The following is a 19,317-nucleotide window of genomic DNA, read 5'->3' on the forward strand; positions in this document are numbered from 1 at the left end:
ACACACACACTTGAGTGTGTTCCTGTGTGTTTGTTTGTTTATGTGTGTGCGTGACTCACTCCGATGATCTTCTTGTGGCACTGAAAGCAGGTGGGAGCGAGGAACTCCTCATAGCAGAGCACACAGTACACGGACCCCCGCTCCTCCACGAAGCCCACGTCTGCCAGAGAGCTGCGGCAGTGAGAGCAGGTGAACTCATCCTTGTGCCACGACTTACCCATCGCCACCAGGAACGGACCCCTATAACACACAAACACACACACACACACACAATTAATATTCATTTCAGTTTTCCTTTAGCCTAGTCCCTTATGTATCAGGGGACGCCACAGGGGAATAAACCGCCAACTATTCTAACATATGTTTTACACAGCTGATGCCCTTTCAGCTGCAACCCAGTACTGGGAAACACCCATGCACAAGCATTCACATTCACACACACACACACACACACAGACAAACACACACACTACGGCCAATTTAGTTCATCAATTCCCCTATAGCGCATGTGTTTGGACTGTGGGGGAAACCGGAGCACCAGGAGGAAACCCACGCCAACACAGGGAAAACATGCAAACTCCACACAGAAAGGCCAACTAGCCCAGCAAACTTTTTGCTGTGAGGCCACCGTGCTAACATCTGAGCCACCGTCTAAATGTGTTGATTTTATTTCAGTCAGTGTACATATTTGTGTACAAAGTCAACTGCACAACCCCACACACACCTCAACTCACCTCAATTACTTTATTTAGTCTACTGAAGTCCTAATTTTTGATAGAAGTCACTGAGCAACAGTTGTTTATTAACTAGCAGCAAGGATATGTGTAAAGTCGTAAAGCATTACTTCGCTACAGCAATCCACATATAAAACATTGTCTTAGATGTTTTTAAAGGCTAAATTTTACTCAAATACCACCAAACTGCCCATACTACTAAATAATTTGATGCCTACTTTACGAATATAGTCCAAAGTATGAAACAATAAGTATGAAACAATACAGTTTATATTCCTCAAAGCACAGGGGGCGCCCTTCTATGTTCACCAATGGAAACTGGAGGTCATCTGGTGGTCATGTCTGGTACTGCAGCCAAATAAAATCTTACTGAAAGCTAAATTTTTAAGATATCAAAATAACAGTGACTCACTACCCCCAATATCCTCTGAGGTGGTTATAAATATAAAAACCTTGCACACAATGGTGCACGCATACCAATAGGCCCAAGTCTATCCATTGTTTAATTTTGAAAAACACCACTCGGTGGTCATCCTTCATGTTCAGTAGTGGCCTGAATTTATTTTTAATGTACGTTAAACATCATTTGGGGAAAAAGAAAATAAAACTCACAAGATGGCTGACAATTTTTTGGCGTAAACTGCATATGCATTCCTGTCAAAACATTTAAAAAGGTTTCCGCCAATCACAGGACTCTTATTATTTCAGTTGTTTCAGTATGATCTAGTCTGATCTGAACCTGCATGCCTCAGCTGATCTGAGGTCAGTCCTGCGCTGTGAAAGCAGCTGTTTTAGAGGACGGAACCGCAGGGGTAACGTGAGGACGACAGCGGCGGCGATCAGCCTTACAGAGCGGATGATTAACTGGAAGAAAAACCCCAAACAACAGACAGCGGCGTATCCAATGCAGAAAGCGGACACTGAAGCTCTGATGCGCAGGAGACGGAGAGTCTGTGCCGGAGAAACGGATCCTGCTCAACATCCTCATCAGCCTCAAAACTACACGCCTGACACACGTTAAAGGGCAGCTATCATGCAGAACCGACTTTCAGAAGCTGCTATGTGTAGTACAATGTGTCCACAGTCACATTAGAGTGATATCAACACAACAAGACTAGTGTTGACAAAAGTTTGGTACCGATGGATGGATGGATGGATGGATGGATGGATGGATGGATGGATGGATAGATGGATAGATGGATAGATGGATAGATGGATAGATGGATAGATGGATAGATAGATAGATAGATAGATAGATAGATGGACGGACAGACGGAGATATAGACAGATAGATAGACAGACAGAGACAGACGCATGGATGGATGGATGGAGGAATGATAGATAGATAGATAGATAGATAGATAGATAGATAGATAGATAGATAGATAGATAGATAGATAGATAGATAGATAGATAGATAGATAGATAGATAGATAGATAGATAGATAGATATAGATAGACGGATGGACGGATGGACGGACGGACGGACAGACGGAGATATAGACAGATAGATAGACAGACAGAGACAGACGGATGGATGGATGGAGGAATGATAGATTGATAGATAGATAAATAGATAGATAGATAGATAGATAGATAGATAGATAGATAGATAGATAGATAGATAGATAGATAGATAGATAGATAGATAGATAGATAGATAGATAGATAGATAGATAGATAGATAGATAGATAGATGGAAGGACGGATGGACGGATGGACGGACGGACGGACAGACGGAGATATAGACAGATAGATAGACAGACAGAGACAGACGCATGGATGGATGGATGGAGGAATGATAGATAGATAGATAGATAGATAGATAGATAGATAGATAGATAGATAGATAGATAGATAGATAGATAGATAGATAGATAGATAGATAGATAGATAGATAGATAGATAGATAGATAGATAGATAGATAGACGGATGGACGGACGGACGGACAGACGGAGATATAGACAGATAGATAGACAGACAGAGACAGACGGATGGATGGATGGAGGAATGATAGATTGATAGATAGATAAATAGATAGATAGATAGATAGATAGATAGATAGATAGATAGATAGACAGACAGACAGACAGACAGACGGACGGACGGACGGACGGACGGACGGACGGACGGAGATATAGACAGATAGATAGGCAGACAGACAGAGAGACGGATGGATGGATGGATGGAGGAATGATAGATAGATAGACGGACGGACGGAGGGACGGACAGATAGATAGACAGATAGATAGATATAGAGGTGTGAACTCTTAAAATCATCTGTAATCTACAATAAGCTCCACAGACACATTCTGGAGACACTAAGACATGTTAGGAGGATAATAGTGGAGGCCTTTAACTCCTCAAGGTCTGGTGTGGGCGTTCAGAGCTACAGTATATCTGTACGAGCAGGACAAGAACAACACATTCAGCAGGAGCACACTGAACTGAACACTCTTATAAACATGACTACAAAGAGTCATTACATCTAATGGCAAATGAGTGTGTGTGTGGATGTAGTCATGCTTCTGTGGTTACTCTGCTGAAGGTCATGTAATAGTCATAGATCAGCAGTGTGTATGTTATATGAATGTGTGTGTGGTGTGGCGATGAGTGTGTGTGAGGTGCGAGTATGTGTATGTGGAATGTGTGTATGGTGTGAGTGTGCACTACATGATCTGAGTGTGTGTGTATGTGTATGGCGTGTGTCTGCGTGTTCGTGTGCACTATGGCGTGAGTGTGTGCCTTATAGTGTGTGTGTGTATGCTTTGTGTGTGCACTATGGTGTGTGTGTCTGTGTGTGGTGTCTGTGTATGGTTTAGGTATGTGTGTATGGTGTAATTGTGTGTGTGCGTATGGTGTGTGTATGATGTACGTGTATGATGGTGTGTGTGTTTGTGTGTATGGTGTGAGTATGTTTGTATGGTGTAATTGTGTGTGTGCGTATGGTGTGTGTATGATGTACGTGTATGATGGTGTGTGTGTGTATGGTGTGAGAGTGTGTTTATAGTGTATGGTGTGTGTGTGGTGAGTGTATGTATGGTGTAAGTGGGTGTGTATAGTGTGAGTGTGTGTATAGTGTGAGTGTGTGTATGGTGTGGTGCCGTGAGTGTGTCTGTATCGTGTATATGGTATGGAGGTGAGTGTGTGTGTGTGTGGTCTGCGTATGTATGTGAGTGTGTATAATGTTTATGGTGTGAGCATGGTGAAAGTGTGTGTGTGTGTGTGTGTGCGTCTGACCTGATGACGGTGTTGCAGTGAGCACACATGGGTGTGCGTGTCCCGGCCGGCATGTGTTCAGCTCTCTGCACCACAGACTCGTCCTGGTCTCTGGGGTGCGGCTGAGGCACGGGCCGCTCAGGGCCCTTGGGAACACTGCTGCTGACCCCCCGTCCAGCTGAGGGTCCCGTCGGGGCCACACCTGCACCACCTGATCTAGGAAACCCTGATCAGAGAAAGAGAGAGAGAGAGAGAGGTGCAATCTGAGCCCGTCTGACCTGCACATCACACTGCTAATGAAAACACGAACACACACACACACACACACACACACACACACACACACACACACACACACACACACACACACACACACACACACACACACACACACACACACACAGCTCTGCTACTGTGCTGGATCGTGTAGCGTGACGGTTCAGACATGAGGAGTGTATCTGCTGAGGGGCTGGCGGGGCATCTGCAGACGGGACACACACACTGCACTGCACACACACAATGAAGCGCTCAGAGGAGGACAGAGAGAAAACACAACATTCCCACGAGCGCAGGACACACCTGGACACATCAGCGGATGGGATTGGGGTTGTGAAGGGGTCAGGGGGGTGAAGAGGAGCGGTGGGAGACACACACACACAGAGAGACTCATTCACACACAGCTGGAGGACCGGAGGGAGAGAGAGGGCATGAAGTGCGCGCGTGTGTGTGTGTGTGTCCTGTGTTTCTGATCTCACAGCTTCAGCTGAAGACCCTCAGCTCAGCCCAGTCTCCAACTCGACCTGTCCAGCCTTCACTGACCACCGAGAAAAAAGAGAAACACCGCTCACACACACGCACGCATGCACCCACACACACACACACACACACACACACACACACACACACACAAGAAAAGCTGATCTGAACACAGCAGCAGGAATACACTGCCATCTGCTGGACACACCAGGAGACAAACACACACCCAGCTGAATGACCACATTTATGCGTGTGTGTGTGCGTGTGTGTGTGTATGTGCATCTGTCTGTTTGTGCACATCTATGTGCGTGTCTGTTTGTGTTGTGTTGAGTCTGTCTATCTCTCTGTGTCTGTGTGTGTGTGTGTGTGTGTGTGTGTGTGAGTGCATGTGTGTGTTGGCATGTGTTTTATGTGTTTGTGTGTATTTGTGTGTGTGTGAGTGCATGTGTGTGTTGGCATGTGTTTTATGTGTCTGTGTGTATTTGTGTGTGTGTGTTGGCATGTGTTTATGTGTCTGTGTGTATTTGTGTGTGTGTTTCCATGTGTACGCGTGTTTCCATGTGTGCATCTGTGTATTTGTTTAAGTGAGTGTGTGTGTGTGTGTGTGCAGGTGGGGTGGGTGATTTGTGTGAGTGTGTGTAAGTGCATACAATTATATCTTAGTGTGTGCATGTGTCTGTATTTGAGTGAGTGCCTGTGTGTGTGTCTGTGTGTGTGAAACAGAGTAAGTGTGTGTCTGTGCGTGTGTCAATGTATGTATGTATATATGTATGTGTGAATGTATGTGTGTGTGTGTGTGTGTGTGTGTGTGTGTAACCTGTGCTGCTGCTGCTGGAGGTCTGCCAGTGTTTGGCTGGAGCTGCACTGATGCCGTTTCCCTGTCGAGTCGCTCCAGCAGGACTCTTGCTCATGGTGAACACTGAAGATGAGGAGTGAGAGCTGGGCTGAAGATCCTCCACCGCCTCACTGCACACACACACACACACACACACACACACACACACACACACACACACACACACACACAGAGAGAGAGAGAGAGAGAGAGAGGTTTGTTTTTGTGAATAGTGGGGACACAACATAGGTTTCCACTGTTTCTATACTGGACAAACTGTATGTTGTATTGGCCTAACCCCACCCTGACAGGAAGCTGTGCAGTTTTATTTCTGAAAAGCACAGACGCTGTGTGTGTTGACTGAACACAAAACAATATTTTGGGCTCGTCTAGAAAATGCTTCTTGATTTAAAAACTTTGGACTAGAAACAGGACAAAACCGTCCTTCAGTCCTGCTGAGAGTCACTGGAGCCTGAACCTCCACACAGTCCTTGTTCCCCCGAGCAGAGCGCTGTTCATGTGACAGACTGATCCAACACACACGGCTGCCGCACAGCACTCCCAGATGGTTTGTTAATGAATAAAACCGGCGCCAACAACAGGAGAAAATACACACTGCTGAGAAGCCCTGATTTAAAGGAGACCTATTACGCTCCTTTTTACAAGATGTTAAGTGTGTGTGTGTGTGTGTGTGTGTGTGTGTGTGTGTGTGAGTGTGTGAAGTTTGAGCTCAAAATAGCACTCAAATAATGTTTTATAACTCTCTGAAGCTGACCCGTTCAGGCGTTGATCCTAATTGTGGCGTTTTGGTGACTGTCACTTTAAATGCAAATGAGCTCTTTCCAGAAGAGGGCGGAGCTACAAATGCTTGTGTGTCAGCATAGTGGCAGATTCAAAAATAAGACTAACGTCTTATGCTAATGAGGGAGAGATGATCACCAGTGGGCGGGGCTTCTCCCTCTGATGACACGTACAAAGGGAAAATGTCAATCAAAGTGTTCCTGCAGAATTAATACATTTTACTATTAGATATCTGTCAACCCACCCGTTTTTCCCAGGATTCTCCTGTATTGCACAATTCTCTCCTGCTATCAGCTCGTAAAGGTTTTTCCCGGATTTGTCCCATATTTTTTTATCTTTCTGTGAAGGGTTGCAATCAACATTAAAGAGCCGATCATCCCTGCTCGCAACCCATACTGCTGCTCTTCTCCGGGTAAACTCCCGTATTCCATCCCTGTAATTTTCACACACAACCATCTCTGGGGTTTACAGAGAATGTTCTGAACAAGAGGAAATCTCCAGAGAGCGGCAGTTCTGTGGACGCAAATGCCTTGTTGATGAGGCCAGAGGAGAATGGCCAGACTGGCTCCAGCTGATAGAAAGGCAACAGTAACTCAAATAAGCACTCGCTACAACCGAGCTCTGCAGAAGAGCATCTCTGAACACACAACACGGCCAACCTTGAGGCGGATGGGCTACAGCAGCAGAAGAGCACACCGGGTGCCGCTCCTGTCAGCTAAGAACAGGAAACTGAGGCTACAATTCACACAGACTCACCAAAACTGGACAATAGAAGATTGGAGAAACGTTGCTGCTCTGATGAGTCTCCATTTCTGCTGCATCATTCAGATGCTCGGGTCAGAATTCGGCCTCAAAATCATGAAAGCATGGATCATCCTGCCTTATATCAGCGGGTCAGGCTGGTGGTGGTGGTGTAATGGTGTGGGGGAGATTTTCTTTGGGTCCATTAGTACCAATTGAGCATCAACGCCACAGCCTACCTGAGTATTGCTGCTGACCATGTCCATCCCTTTATGAGCACAGTGTCTCCATCTTCTGATGGCTACTTCCAGCAGGATAACGCAGCATGTCATGAAGCTCAATCATCTCAGACTGGTGAACATGACGATGAGTTCACTGTGCTCAAATGGCCTCCACAGTCACCAGAGCTCAATCCAATAGAGCAGCTTTGGGATGTGGTGGAATCTGCAGCAACTGTGTGATGCTATCATGTCAAGATGGAGCAAAATCTCAGAGGAATATTTCCAGTGCTTTGTTGAATCTCTGCCATGAAGGATTAAGGCAGTGCTGAAGGCAAAAGGGGGCCAACCCGATGCTAGTAAGGTGTACCTAATAAAGTATATACATAAACCAAAAATAATTCTTCTACCCCTACACTTTTAGATTGACTCGTTGCTCAAATCTTTTCATATGTGTAACAACAGAAGACGTGCTATAAAGAGTTGATATCTAATGACTTGGATTTACTTGGCTTATTACCTGCCTACTATTATTACATGAACTGTTCATTAGAACTTACCAACTCAGTACCTAAACTCAACCACTACCATACTAGCTACTAATGAACAGCTAATTAGTAGGTTATTAAGCTAGTGGTGTTAGTTATTGGTTTGTTTACCTTTTTGACCTAAATGAAAGTGTTATTATTTATTTATTTTCATATTCTATACTACTCCTTTTATTTTTTGTAGGTGCGCAGTTAATGTAACTGGCATTTTCATATTTTTATTATGTTCTTCTGAATGTGTTTCCTAATGTATTGTATGGAAAAAATGTGGAAATTTTCACAGTATTTCCTCTAATATTTGTTCTTCTGGAGAAAGTCTTATTTGTTTTATTTGGGCTAGAATAAAAGCAGTTTTTAATTGTTTTAAACCCATTTTAAGGTCAATATTATTCGCCCCTTCAGCAATATTAGTGTTGATTGTCTCCAGAACAAACCACTGTTATACAATGACTTGCCTAATTACCCTAACTTTACCCTAATTACCCTAGTGAAGCCTTTACATGTCACTTTAAGTGTCTTGAAGAATATCTAGTCTAATATTATGTGCTGTCATCATGACAAAGAGAACAGAAATCAGTTATTAGAGATGAGTTATTAAAACTATTATGATTAGAAATTTAAAAAAATGAATGCCTCGTCAATTGTAAATCCCTTTTATACAAAAAGCATCTGCTAAATAACTAAATGAACATCTTCATCTCTTAATGAATAACAAATAAATGAACAGTAAATAAAGACTAGGATGCGTCTCTGCAGTGTAATGCTGTCCTCTACAGGCCACCAGCTGAACTGCAGGAGCTCCACTGCATTAAAGTCAATGGACACATTAATACATAAGCAGCCCTCGGGTCCGTCTGCTCCTGAAACACTCAAACACATTTCATTTCATTTCATTCAGCAGCTTCAGATCCTGAGGACAAATCTGACAAACGCTGATGGACAGAGAAACCCGATGAGAGAAAGGAGAAAGCGACTCCTGTCCAGAGGCTGAAATCACATCTATTATTAAGGTCCAATAAATGCAGAAGTATCTGAAATGTCTGGGTTCTGTGTCTGACGGCTGTTTTACAGATCTGTCTGTCACTCGTGTCTCATGTTCTGACATGAAAAATCTCTAACCTGTCAAAAATGTCATTCTAATATGATGAACTTACTAATAATGACACACAGCTCAAGACAGAATTACTGGGAAACTTGTTTTATTTTTCAGATATTTCCCAAATGATGTTGAAAAGATTCAGGATTTTTTTACAGTATTTCCGATAATATTTTTTCTTCTGGAGAAAGTCTTATTTGTTTTATTTCAGCCGGAACAAAAGCAGTTTTTATTTTTTTTAAAAACCATTTGAAGGTCAATATTGAATATATATATATATATATATATATATATATATATATATATACTGTATATGTGATATAACAGCCAATATATACCACCATTGTCCAATAACTTGCCTAATTAAGCTAGGTAATTAACCTATCTATAAAATGAATATTATATAACATATGTACTGTATAGCATCAACTATATTTTTCTTTTCTTTCACTTGCATTGGAAATATATGAAAAATAATATACATATATATATATATACATATATATATATATATATATATATATATATATATATATATATATATATATATATATATATATATGTATATATATATATATATATATATATATATATATATATATATATATATATATATATATATATATATATATATATATATATATAAATAACTATATTAAAGAACACTAGAAAGACTAGAGTTCACATGTAAAACATACGAGATAACCTGAGGTTGGTATCCGGAATGGTGCACATAAACAATGAAATAAATTAATGAATAAAAAAGTAATAGTTTTTGTGGAGGTCAAATATGTTTAATTTATTTATTTATTTATTTATTTATTTATTTATTTATTTATTTATTTATTTATTTATTTATTTATATTAATTTTTATTTATTTATTTATTTATTTATTTATTTATTTACATGAATTTTTATAAATTTTTATTTATTTATTTTGTGTAGCATTATAAATGTCGGTCATTATTTATTCAATTACATAAAAAAATTATTTAATTTTTAAAATTTATTAAAAAATATATTTTATGTATTTCTAATTTCTTCATTCCTTTATTTTTTCATTTCTTTATTATATAATTTTTTATTATCTTTTTATATTTATATTGTATACATTTACTTATTGATTATCTACTTTAATTTTATTTATTGATTTATTTTATTTTATTATGATTAACTGTAACTGTATATGGTTATACATGTTCATCTTTCAGGATCATTTAAAAAAATAATAATAATAATTGAATGCATTATCCATGCATGAATCCTTGTTTAAAAGCATTAATAGTTATCTTTACTAGTAATGGTTATCTTATTAATCATGGTTCTCACTATTAAGTAAGCCGTTTTATTTTAGTTATCAATTTACTAAGCAGGACTCTTTGATTAATAGAAACTGTAACTGGAAATGGTGAAACATTTTCATCTGTCTGGGTCCTTTGATAAATAAAAAAACAACAACATTTATTTAAAACACAACTTTTTTTGGTAGCATTATATATCGATAAATGTCCTTTTTATTTTATTTTATTTTATTTAATACATAATTAATTTTCTAATTTACTTTTTCATTTATTTTTTTCTTTCTTTCTTTCTTTCTTTCTTTCTTTAACATATATATATATATATATATATATATATATATATATATATATATATATATATATATATATATAAATTTACTTTTATTTATTCATTTTATATTTACTTTTATTTTATTTTTTATTATTAAAAACATTTAATATTTATTTATTTTATGTTTCATTTATTTTATTTTTTATTATTTTAGAAATATATATATTTTATACATTTATTTATTATTTACTTGTGAAGAGAGGGTAAACATTGACAAAATTACAATTAATGAGTGAACTATCCCTTTAAGTATTCATTTCTGACTGTAAGCGAGAGCTGAAATTTGAGTGGAATTAATCACTAAAAAACTTAAACTACTAAACCAAACACTAAATCATCATGTGTGTGTGTGTGTGTGTGTGTGTATCATTTAAATAGTCTGAAACCAGAAAGAAGAAGAGCACAGAAGCCTAAAGACCCACAGCAGAAGCAGAGAGACGACAGAGAAGCTTTATTGAACATGAAGAGAGAAACACAGCAGCATCACAGCAGGAACAGTATCAAAGATCAGCTGTGTTTCCATCCACCTATTTTTATGCACATTTTTGAGCATTGCATTAAAAAATGCTTAATGGAAATTTAGGAAATGCACATATGCGCACAACGGAGTAGGATAAACGTTTTATTTGCTAACAGATCATTGCATAAACTGTGATAGAAACAGATTTAGTGAATAAACTCTGCGCTTCATCAGTGTGATGTAGTTTGTAACAGTGCTGATCAGCTATAAGTGTGTGTGTGAGGGTGTTTGCGTCAGTAATGTTGGTCTGCAGCTCTCCGTGTTTCACTGTTGCAGATGTGAGATGTTGTTGTGCTGATTGTAAAAGGCCTCCATCAGTCCGTCATCACAGTGCTTCAGTATTAATCTTCTATTATTAATATTCCCTCCAGAACTGTCTTGATCATCTGTCTGTGCTCCCGTCTCACACCTCCAAAAGCCACCGCGTTCATTACGTTTCATCTTTGTCTTCTGAAGCGCAACTCTTCTGAGAACAAACACCACAGTGGAGCAGTGGATGCACTACACTCCACTTCTCTGATCAATATCTGTGCATGTGAATCAGGAAGTGATGGTTTTGTTTGTATGTCTTTGATGTTTTATGCCAGTTTTGCGCATGAATCTAATTGGCATCTTTGGATGGAAACACAGCTGTAGACTCAGCAGAAACACAGAGAGGAAGATAATCATGCATGAAAGAGAAACAGAGGACAGCAAAGAGATGTTCTGGGCTTCAGACATTGAGCACGCGGGCAGAGACCCCATGATGCCAGTCTCTCAGCTTGTTGTACTGAGGCCGCAAAACCTCTGGGTCCACTTTATTCACCCTGACGGATGCCACACACACCACAGAGAGAAAACACACACACACACACACGTTAACCCAGCGTTCAGAGAGCGGAATGAGGGAATCAGTAAGAAACCTGCACATTGTAAAAAAATAAATAAATACAGTAAATTGTAGAGTAAAAAACAAAACAAAACCACCAGCTGTGGTTGCTGGAATTTATCTTCTAAAAATACGGTAGGAGTGTAAAATAAATGTCAAAATTGTATGATATATTAACAACCTATATAAACTAACAAACTAACAAAACAAATTAAATAATAAATAAACAAACAAACTAACTAACTAACAAAAAAATAGCAAACAAACAAACAGATTTATTAACAAACAACAAACCAACAAACTAAAAAAGCAATCAAACAAACAAACAAACAAAAAGTAATTAACAAACAAACAAAACAAGTTTATTAACAAACAAACAAACAAACAAACAAACTAACTAACTAACTAACTAACTAACTAACTAACTAACTAACTAACTAACTAACTAACTAACAAAACAAATCAATTAATTAAAAATACAACAAACAAACTTACAAACTAACTAAAAAATACAAAATAATAAACAAACAAACAAAACAAATTAATTAGTTAGCTACCTAATAAAACAAATCAATTAATCAACTAACAAACAAACAAAATATTTAACAACTGAACAAAACAAATTTATTTATTTAACAACAAACAAACTAACTAACAAAACAAACAAACAAACAAACAAACAAACTAACTAACTAAAGAAATTAACAAACTAATAAACAAACAAACAAAAATATAAAAACAAACAAACAAACAAGCAAAACAAAACTAACTAACTAACTAACTAACTAACAAAATAAATAAATTAACAAACTAATAAACAAACAAACAAACAAAACAAACTGATTAATTAACAAACAAACAAACTAACTAACTAAACAAATTAACTAACTAACACAACTTTTTTTATGACCAATTGTCATTTTCTAGAAAGAAATGTGCATCAATATTTTGATGTGCTTAAATCTCATGTTTTAAAGCCAGTAGTTTAAAGTCAGTTTAGGTATGGGACATGAATCAGAAATGCAGAATATGCTGAAGCAGAATAAAGCATGGAGATGTGCTTCAAGCTTTAATATTTGTGATATTTCTATATGAAGAACAGGAGTATGGACTTACTTCTTTCCAGGCCGGCTCTCCTGAGCTTGATCTAAAGCACAGAAAACACACACAAGCAGCTTAAAAGCTTTTAATACGATTCAAATTAAACAGAGGACAGATTTAAGGCACTGCTACATTTACACATTTTTACATGCTGAAAAAAAACAAAGCTACTAACCATACTAAAGTAAAAGTACCATTCACATCATGTCATGTCAGTGATGTGGTTGTGTTAAGCTGTGTGTTGGTTGTACCGTTCTCTGTGCCGGTGATCTGTGCCAGGATCCTGAAGGAGCGGGACTGAGTGGTGCCGGTTCGTGGATGCCAGTCTTCTGTGTCCTCAATCAGACGCTTCTTACTGGCGTCGCTGAGTGGAGAAACATGGTTCACCTCCGTCTCCAGCACAGGCTTACGGGCCGTTCTGATCAAACACACACACACACACACACACACACACACACACACACACACACACACACACACACACACACACACACACACACACACAAAATGTTACTATCAATCATTGACTGTAATAACTGGATATGAACCACACCGACACACACTCATCTGTTTACCTGGGAGGAGTTTTTCTAGAGCAGAGAAATCAAGAGAAAAGACAGAAACCAGAATAAGTCAGAATCGAGTCGAGAGCAGCCTGTGTGTCATACTAAGAGCTTTTCTACTTACTTAAGGATACTCTGAGGCCCACTAGGAAAAGACAAATCAATACAATATTACTATTTGCAATTTTTATTGATATTTAATTATTAATATTATTATTATTACTGTTAACACAAACAAAAGTGAAGTTAAATTGAGTACAGTCAACAATGAAAAATGCTTCCTTTGTCAAATAACATAAATAAAACAAGTTCATTTTAATATGTTAATTTTATTAAAAGAGAGCAAGGTTTAATCATTTCATTTAGCAAACATCCTCTAGATGCTATCATTACTACTATTATTATTATTGTTTTTATTGTTATTATTATTATTATTATTATTATTATTGTTGTTGCTGTTGTTGTTGTTTTTATTATAATAATAATAATAATTATTATTATTATTGTTTTTATTATTATTATTATTATTATCATTGTTATTATTGTTTATTATTATAGTTGTTGTTGTTGTTATTATTATTATTAATATTATTATTGTTATTATTATGATTATTATTGTTGTTTTTATTATTATTATTGTTGTTGTTTTTATTATTATTATTATTATTATTTATTTTTTATTGTTATTGTTATTATCATTATTATTATTATTATTAGCAATATCATTATTATTATTATTATTATCATTTTTATTATTATTATCATTTTATTATTATTATTATTGTTTTTATTATTATTATTATTATTATTATTATTATTATTATTATTGTTTATTATTATTATTGCTGTTGTTGTTATTATTGTTAATATTATTATTATTATTATTATTATTATTATTATTATTGTTTTTATTATTATTATTATTGTTTTTATTATTATTATTATTTTTTATTTGTATTGTTATTATCATTATTATTATTTTTTTATTATTATTATTATTATCATTATTGTTATTATTAGCAATATAATTATTATTATTATTATTATTATTATTATTATTATCATTTTTATTATTATTATCATCATCATTTTAATATTATTATTATCATTTTTATTATTATTATCATTTTTATTACTATTATTATTATTATTATTATTATTATTATTATTATTATTATATTAGCAAAAAATAGCAATCAAAAAAATGTCAGCATTTTCTTTAGGGTAACTTTTAACATTCAGCCCAGGGACTACAGATGATAGTGTAGCACATATAGAGAAATGTTTTATTGACGTGTAATGTGCCTGCTAACTAAACAAATAAAAACAACTAAATCAATTTACTTGTGTAAATGTGTGTAAACTTATATTTACTCTGTATCGTAAATAAATCATATAAATATTTGAAGTTAATTTATAAAGTAATATTGTCTGTATTTAAGTAGATTTATTATGAGAGACTTGCTCTGTTTACCAATTAAGCGGATCTAATCAGATGTGCATAGTAAAAAGTTCTAGATTTTCATTTAATAAATTAAGTCTTTAGTTACAACACTCCCAAAATCATTCTGCGTTAATCTGCAGATTTTAGTTTTACAAAATTCTGCACAGAAATAGCAAAAAATGTGCACAGATTCTGTCTTGCCCTTGTAATGACCAGCAAGCGCCTCTAGATGTCTCCATTAGTCTGTGTGTTTGTTTAGTGGACTTGCTCTGCTCTCCCAGACAAAAACTGCTCTGACAATCTCATCTCAAACAATACTCGTGCAGGTAAATGACACTGTGCTATTAATACACGGACAGCAGAATCACTGGCATGACTGAGAACACACACACACACACACACACACACACACACACACACACACACACACACACACACACACACACACACACACACACACACACACACACACACACACACTCATGAAGACTGACAGCAGCACATGCGGAACATCACTCTATGACACAATGGAAAACAGCACAGAAATACAGTCAGCGAACTCTACATTATCAGTACACTAACTTTGTCATTGGCTCCTCCTGTAGAGAGAGAGACAGAGAGAGAGAGATACGGAGAGAAAGAGAGAGAGAAACAGCTGAATATCTGAACAGAAAACTCAATCACCACCAACACTGCAAAAAAGCCGCAAAACTTTGAGTTTTTGTTTCGTTTATAGTCCAAAAACCTAAAAAATCTTAAATCATGAAGCATTTTCTTCACAAGCAAAACAATATTGTCTTTTCTTTTTAGAAATAATGAGTCAAAATGAAGTGAGTTTTCCCTTAAAACAAGTCAAATAATCTTGTTTTCACGTTGAAATACGTTCGTTTTACTTCCACCATTGGGAAATGACACCCATTGGCTGAACTAGGTATTGCAAGCGCAGGCTGCCAAATTGAGGACCAACAGGAGTGTGCCACCGAGTCTAAAGGCTGAATTAAACCATGTTCTAAGCAAAGGCACATGATAGAAGCAATATTTTCCATATTAAAAGGAGTTTTTGTTCTAAAAACACCTGAAATCCGCATCCGCGCCGGAATTGGCCCGAGAGTAATGTGCGCTGCGGCCCGGAGCTGGCACAACTCAGTATTTATAAACCTTTATATAAAACCTTTTGGTATTACATTGGTACTTGATACATGGTATTACAACCCTTTGAGTTGATATAACAGCAAACGCCTGTGTGTCTGCCTGGTGCTTGTGTGTGTGTTAGTGCGCACGCGCGCGTATGAGAGAGAGAGAGAGAGAGAGAGAGAGAGAGAGAGAGAGAGAGAGAGAGAGAGAGAGAGAGAGAGAGAGAGAGAGAGAGAGAGAGAGAGAGAGAGAGAGAGAGAGAGAGAGAGAGAGAGAGAGAGAGAGAGAGAGAGAGAGAGAGAGAGAGAGTGTGTTTGTTTATACAGACAGGACTGTATAGCTGGGGGATTTTCGGTTTTGTTCTTCCCCGCTCTTTAGCAGGATCGGGCGCGGCGGGCAGAAAACGGGGCGGGTCGGGCAGTGGGACAACAAATTCTTAATATAAGCGGGAGCGGTCGGGTTTGGGCTAAAACCTGGCGGGTGCGGGCAGAAGTGGGATTCAAAATTTAGTCCCGCGCAGATCTCTACTCTGAATCGGTCTCATTTAGGAGTCTGCTACTGTCCACCAGAGGTCGCATTTCAGTGGCAGACACATACTTTGAGAGCCTTCAGGACTGAATGAATGAAATACACTGTTTTGCAACAGCATTTAGCTTGTTTTAAGGAAAAACCCACTTCATTTTGACTCATTATTTCTAAAAAAAAAAAAAAAAAAAGATAATATTGTTTGCACATCTAGAAAATGCTTTTTGGGTTAAGAATTGTGAGAAATTTGTACTAAAAAACAAGACAAAAACTCTTAGTAAGAAAAGCATTTTTTTGCAGTGACACCACATGCACAAACTCACGTGCATACACAAAACACACGTGTGCAAACACGCATGCATACACACAAAAATCCATGCCCTGACTTATTAGGTGACTCAGTACAATCACTACTAAATGCCAGTACACAATAAAGCAATGGCCTCTTCAAAGTGTTGTTCATTGATGACGGGCTGTAGAAGTTCAAAGCAGAGGAGAAACATCCGGAAAAGCAAAAACAGAGCTGAGGAGAAGCAAAACTCTCATTTGTCATCATTTTTGTGGCAACATTTTGTCTAGAAGTAGATCATTCTCAACCAGAATGACAATATGCTTTGCTTTGCAGAGTGAAAAAAACAGACGGCGTGGATTGGACAACAAGAGAGAACATACAAACTCCACACAGAAACGCCAACTGTACCACCCTGGACTCGAACCAGCGACCTTCTTGCTGCGAGGCGACATCGCTGCCCACTGCACCACTGTGTTGCCCTTAACAATGTCATAGTCAATTACAATAAACAAGATTAAGCCAGTAAAGCTAGCAACTACTGTTGACCCACCCGTGTGTTTCTTTCATTCCTGCCTAAGGTGTCAAAAGTAACCATGTAAACTTTCGTCTAAAGTTCAATTATTTTAAAGTTGTTCTACATTTGCTCAAAATACCAGCCAATATTGATAGAACCCCCTTATGAGTTAACAAAAATATATCTCTGTCTAAAACATTGTCTTTTAGAATTGGGTTTTTATTAAAGATGGTACTTTCGTCCGGCTCTCCCATACTCGGTTTTGATTTATGTACTGTATGTCTCATTGGGGAGCCCCTCGAAAACGTGATGGTTCACCTCAAGGGGTTTCCCCATTCAATAAAATCAAATTGAAATTCAAGACAGAAGTTAATGGCTGTAATGTGAGTGTAAACTCTCTCCAGCTGCTGCTCTGCACACACTAATGATGGAGTCAGTAAACACAGCTGGAGATTTAGCGCACACACACACACACACACACACACACACACTCCTGACTGACCCAGCGGATGGATATACAGAGCAAATGAAGAGCAGGAGAGCACAGCCAATCCAAAACAAACACTTACAAACAACTCAATCACAAGAATGGCAAATTAAACAAACAACGTACAGCCTCCTATCATCTTACAAGTTAACAGAAATCAAAGTGATCCATCTTCACTAAACCTCTACAATAAAGCTGGTCAATTTAATTTTTTTTCATTCTCAAATCTATTTCTACCTATAAAGCTTTAAATAATCTAGTTCCTGTTTATCTAACCAACCTCCTGTCTTGCTACAATCCAACTTGCTCTTTAAGATCTAAAAACTCAGGGCTTCGGGTAGTACATAGAGTAGCAAAGTCCACTGAAGGAGGTCGAGCCCTCTTATATATGGCTCCTAATCTCTGGAACAGCCTTCCTGATAATGTCCGTTGTTTTCTTTGTTCTCTATTTCCACCTGGGAATACTCATCCTGAGGCCTCTAGCGATTGTGCAGTGCCATTCATAGGATCTAAGATCTGTGTACAAACGATGCAAACCATCAAAGACCTCAAGGACAAAACATACGAAGTAGTATTTGAGTAGTATTTGAGGTGTAAAAATAGTTTTAGAACTAGTGGGTCAAAATTGACTCAAAGGACAACTTTTACCCTTGTGTACAGCCTTCATGATGTACACAATAAGAAAATGATTATTATTTTCTAATATTGGCGTCATTTTAGGGCAAGTCACCAAACTTAAATGTAAAAAACAGTTCTGGTACCTGAGATCTGGTCCTTTTGGTCGTGACCCAAAGCTCATGACTATAGGTGAGAGACCAGTAAATCGAGAGCTTTGCCTTTCGGCTCAGCTCCTTCTTCACCATGACTGAGCAGTTCATTGACTGCATTACTGACTGGACCAATCTCACGCTCCATCCTTCCCTCACTCAGGAACAAAACCCCAACATACTTGAACTCCTCCACTTGGGGTAAGCACTTCCTCCAACCTGGAGATGGCAAACCACCTTCTTCTGGTGGAGAACCATGGGCTTGGACTTGGAAAAGCTGCTTCCCATCCCAGTTGTTTAACACTTAGGAGCAAACCATCCTAGTGCATGCTGAAGGTCCATGTCCGATGAAGCCAACAGAACAGCCCAAAGCTGCGCATAGAAATGTGTCCATAATAATGATGAACAGAACTGGTGACAGAGGGCAGCCCGACTGGAGTGTGGAAACAAATCTGACTTATTGCAGGCAATGCAAACCAAACTCCTGCTCTGTTCCTACGGGGACCAGACAGCCCTTAAC

General features: G+C 37.8%; 1 protein-coding gene across 6 annotated transcripts in view; it reads right to left on the bottom strand.

Annotated features, from left to right (window-relative positions):
* pdlim5b (PDZ and LIM domain 5b) overlaps positions 1 to 19,317 on the bottom strand; it is a 90,285-nt gene that overhangs the window by 5,401 nt on the left and 65,567 nt on the right. Inside the window, exons 5-12 of one of the 6 annotated variants that reach the window (XM_087269003.1) lie at positions 15,661 to 15,677; positions 13,759 to 13,779; positions 13,647 to 13,661; positions 13,323 to 13,489; positions 13,087 to 13,117; positions 5,528 to 5,676; positions 3,976 to 4,180; positions 60 to 240 (exon numbers count right to left, since the gene is read on the bottom strand). In XM_087269003.1, the coding sequence (XP_087125129.1) occupies positions 60 to 240; positions 3,976 to 4,180; positions 5,528 to 5,676; positions 13,087 to 13,117; positions 13,323 to 13,489; positions 13,647 to 13,661; positions 13,759 to 13,779; positions 15,661 to 15,677 (786 nt within the window). 6 annotated transcript variants of the gene reach the window in all.

Source organism: Danio rerio, chromosome 10, assembly GCF_052040795.2.
Source record: "Danio rerio strain M-AB ecotype USA chromosome 10, GRCz13ab, whole genome shotgun sequence".
Taxonomy (NCBI): Eukaryota; Metazoa; Chordata; class Actinopteri; order Cypriniformes; family Danionidae; genus Danio; species Danio rerio.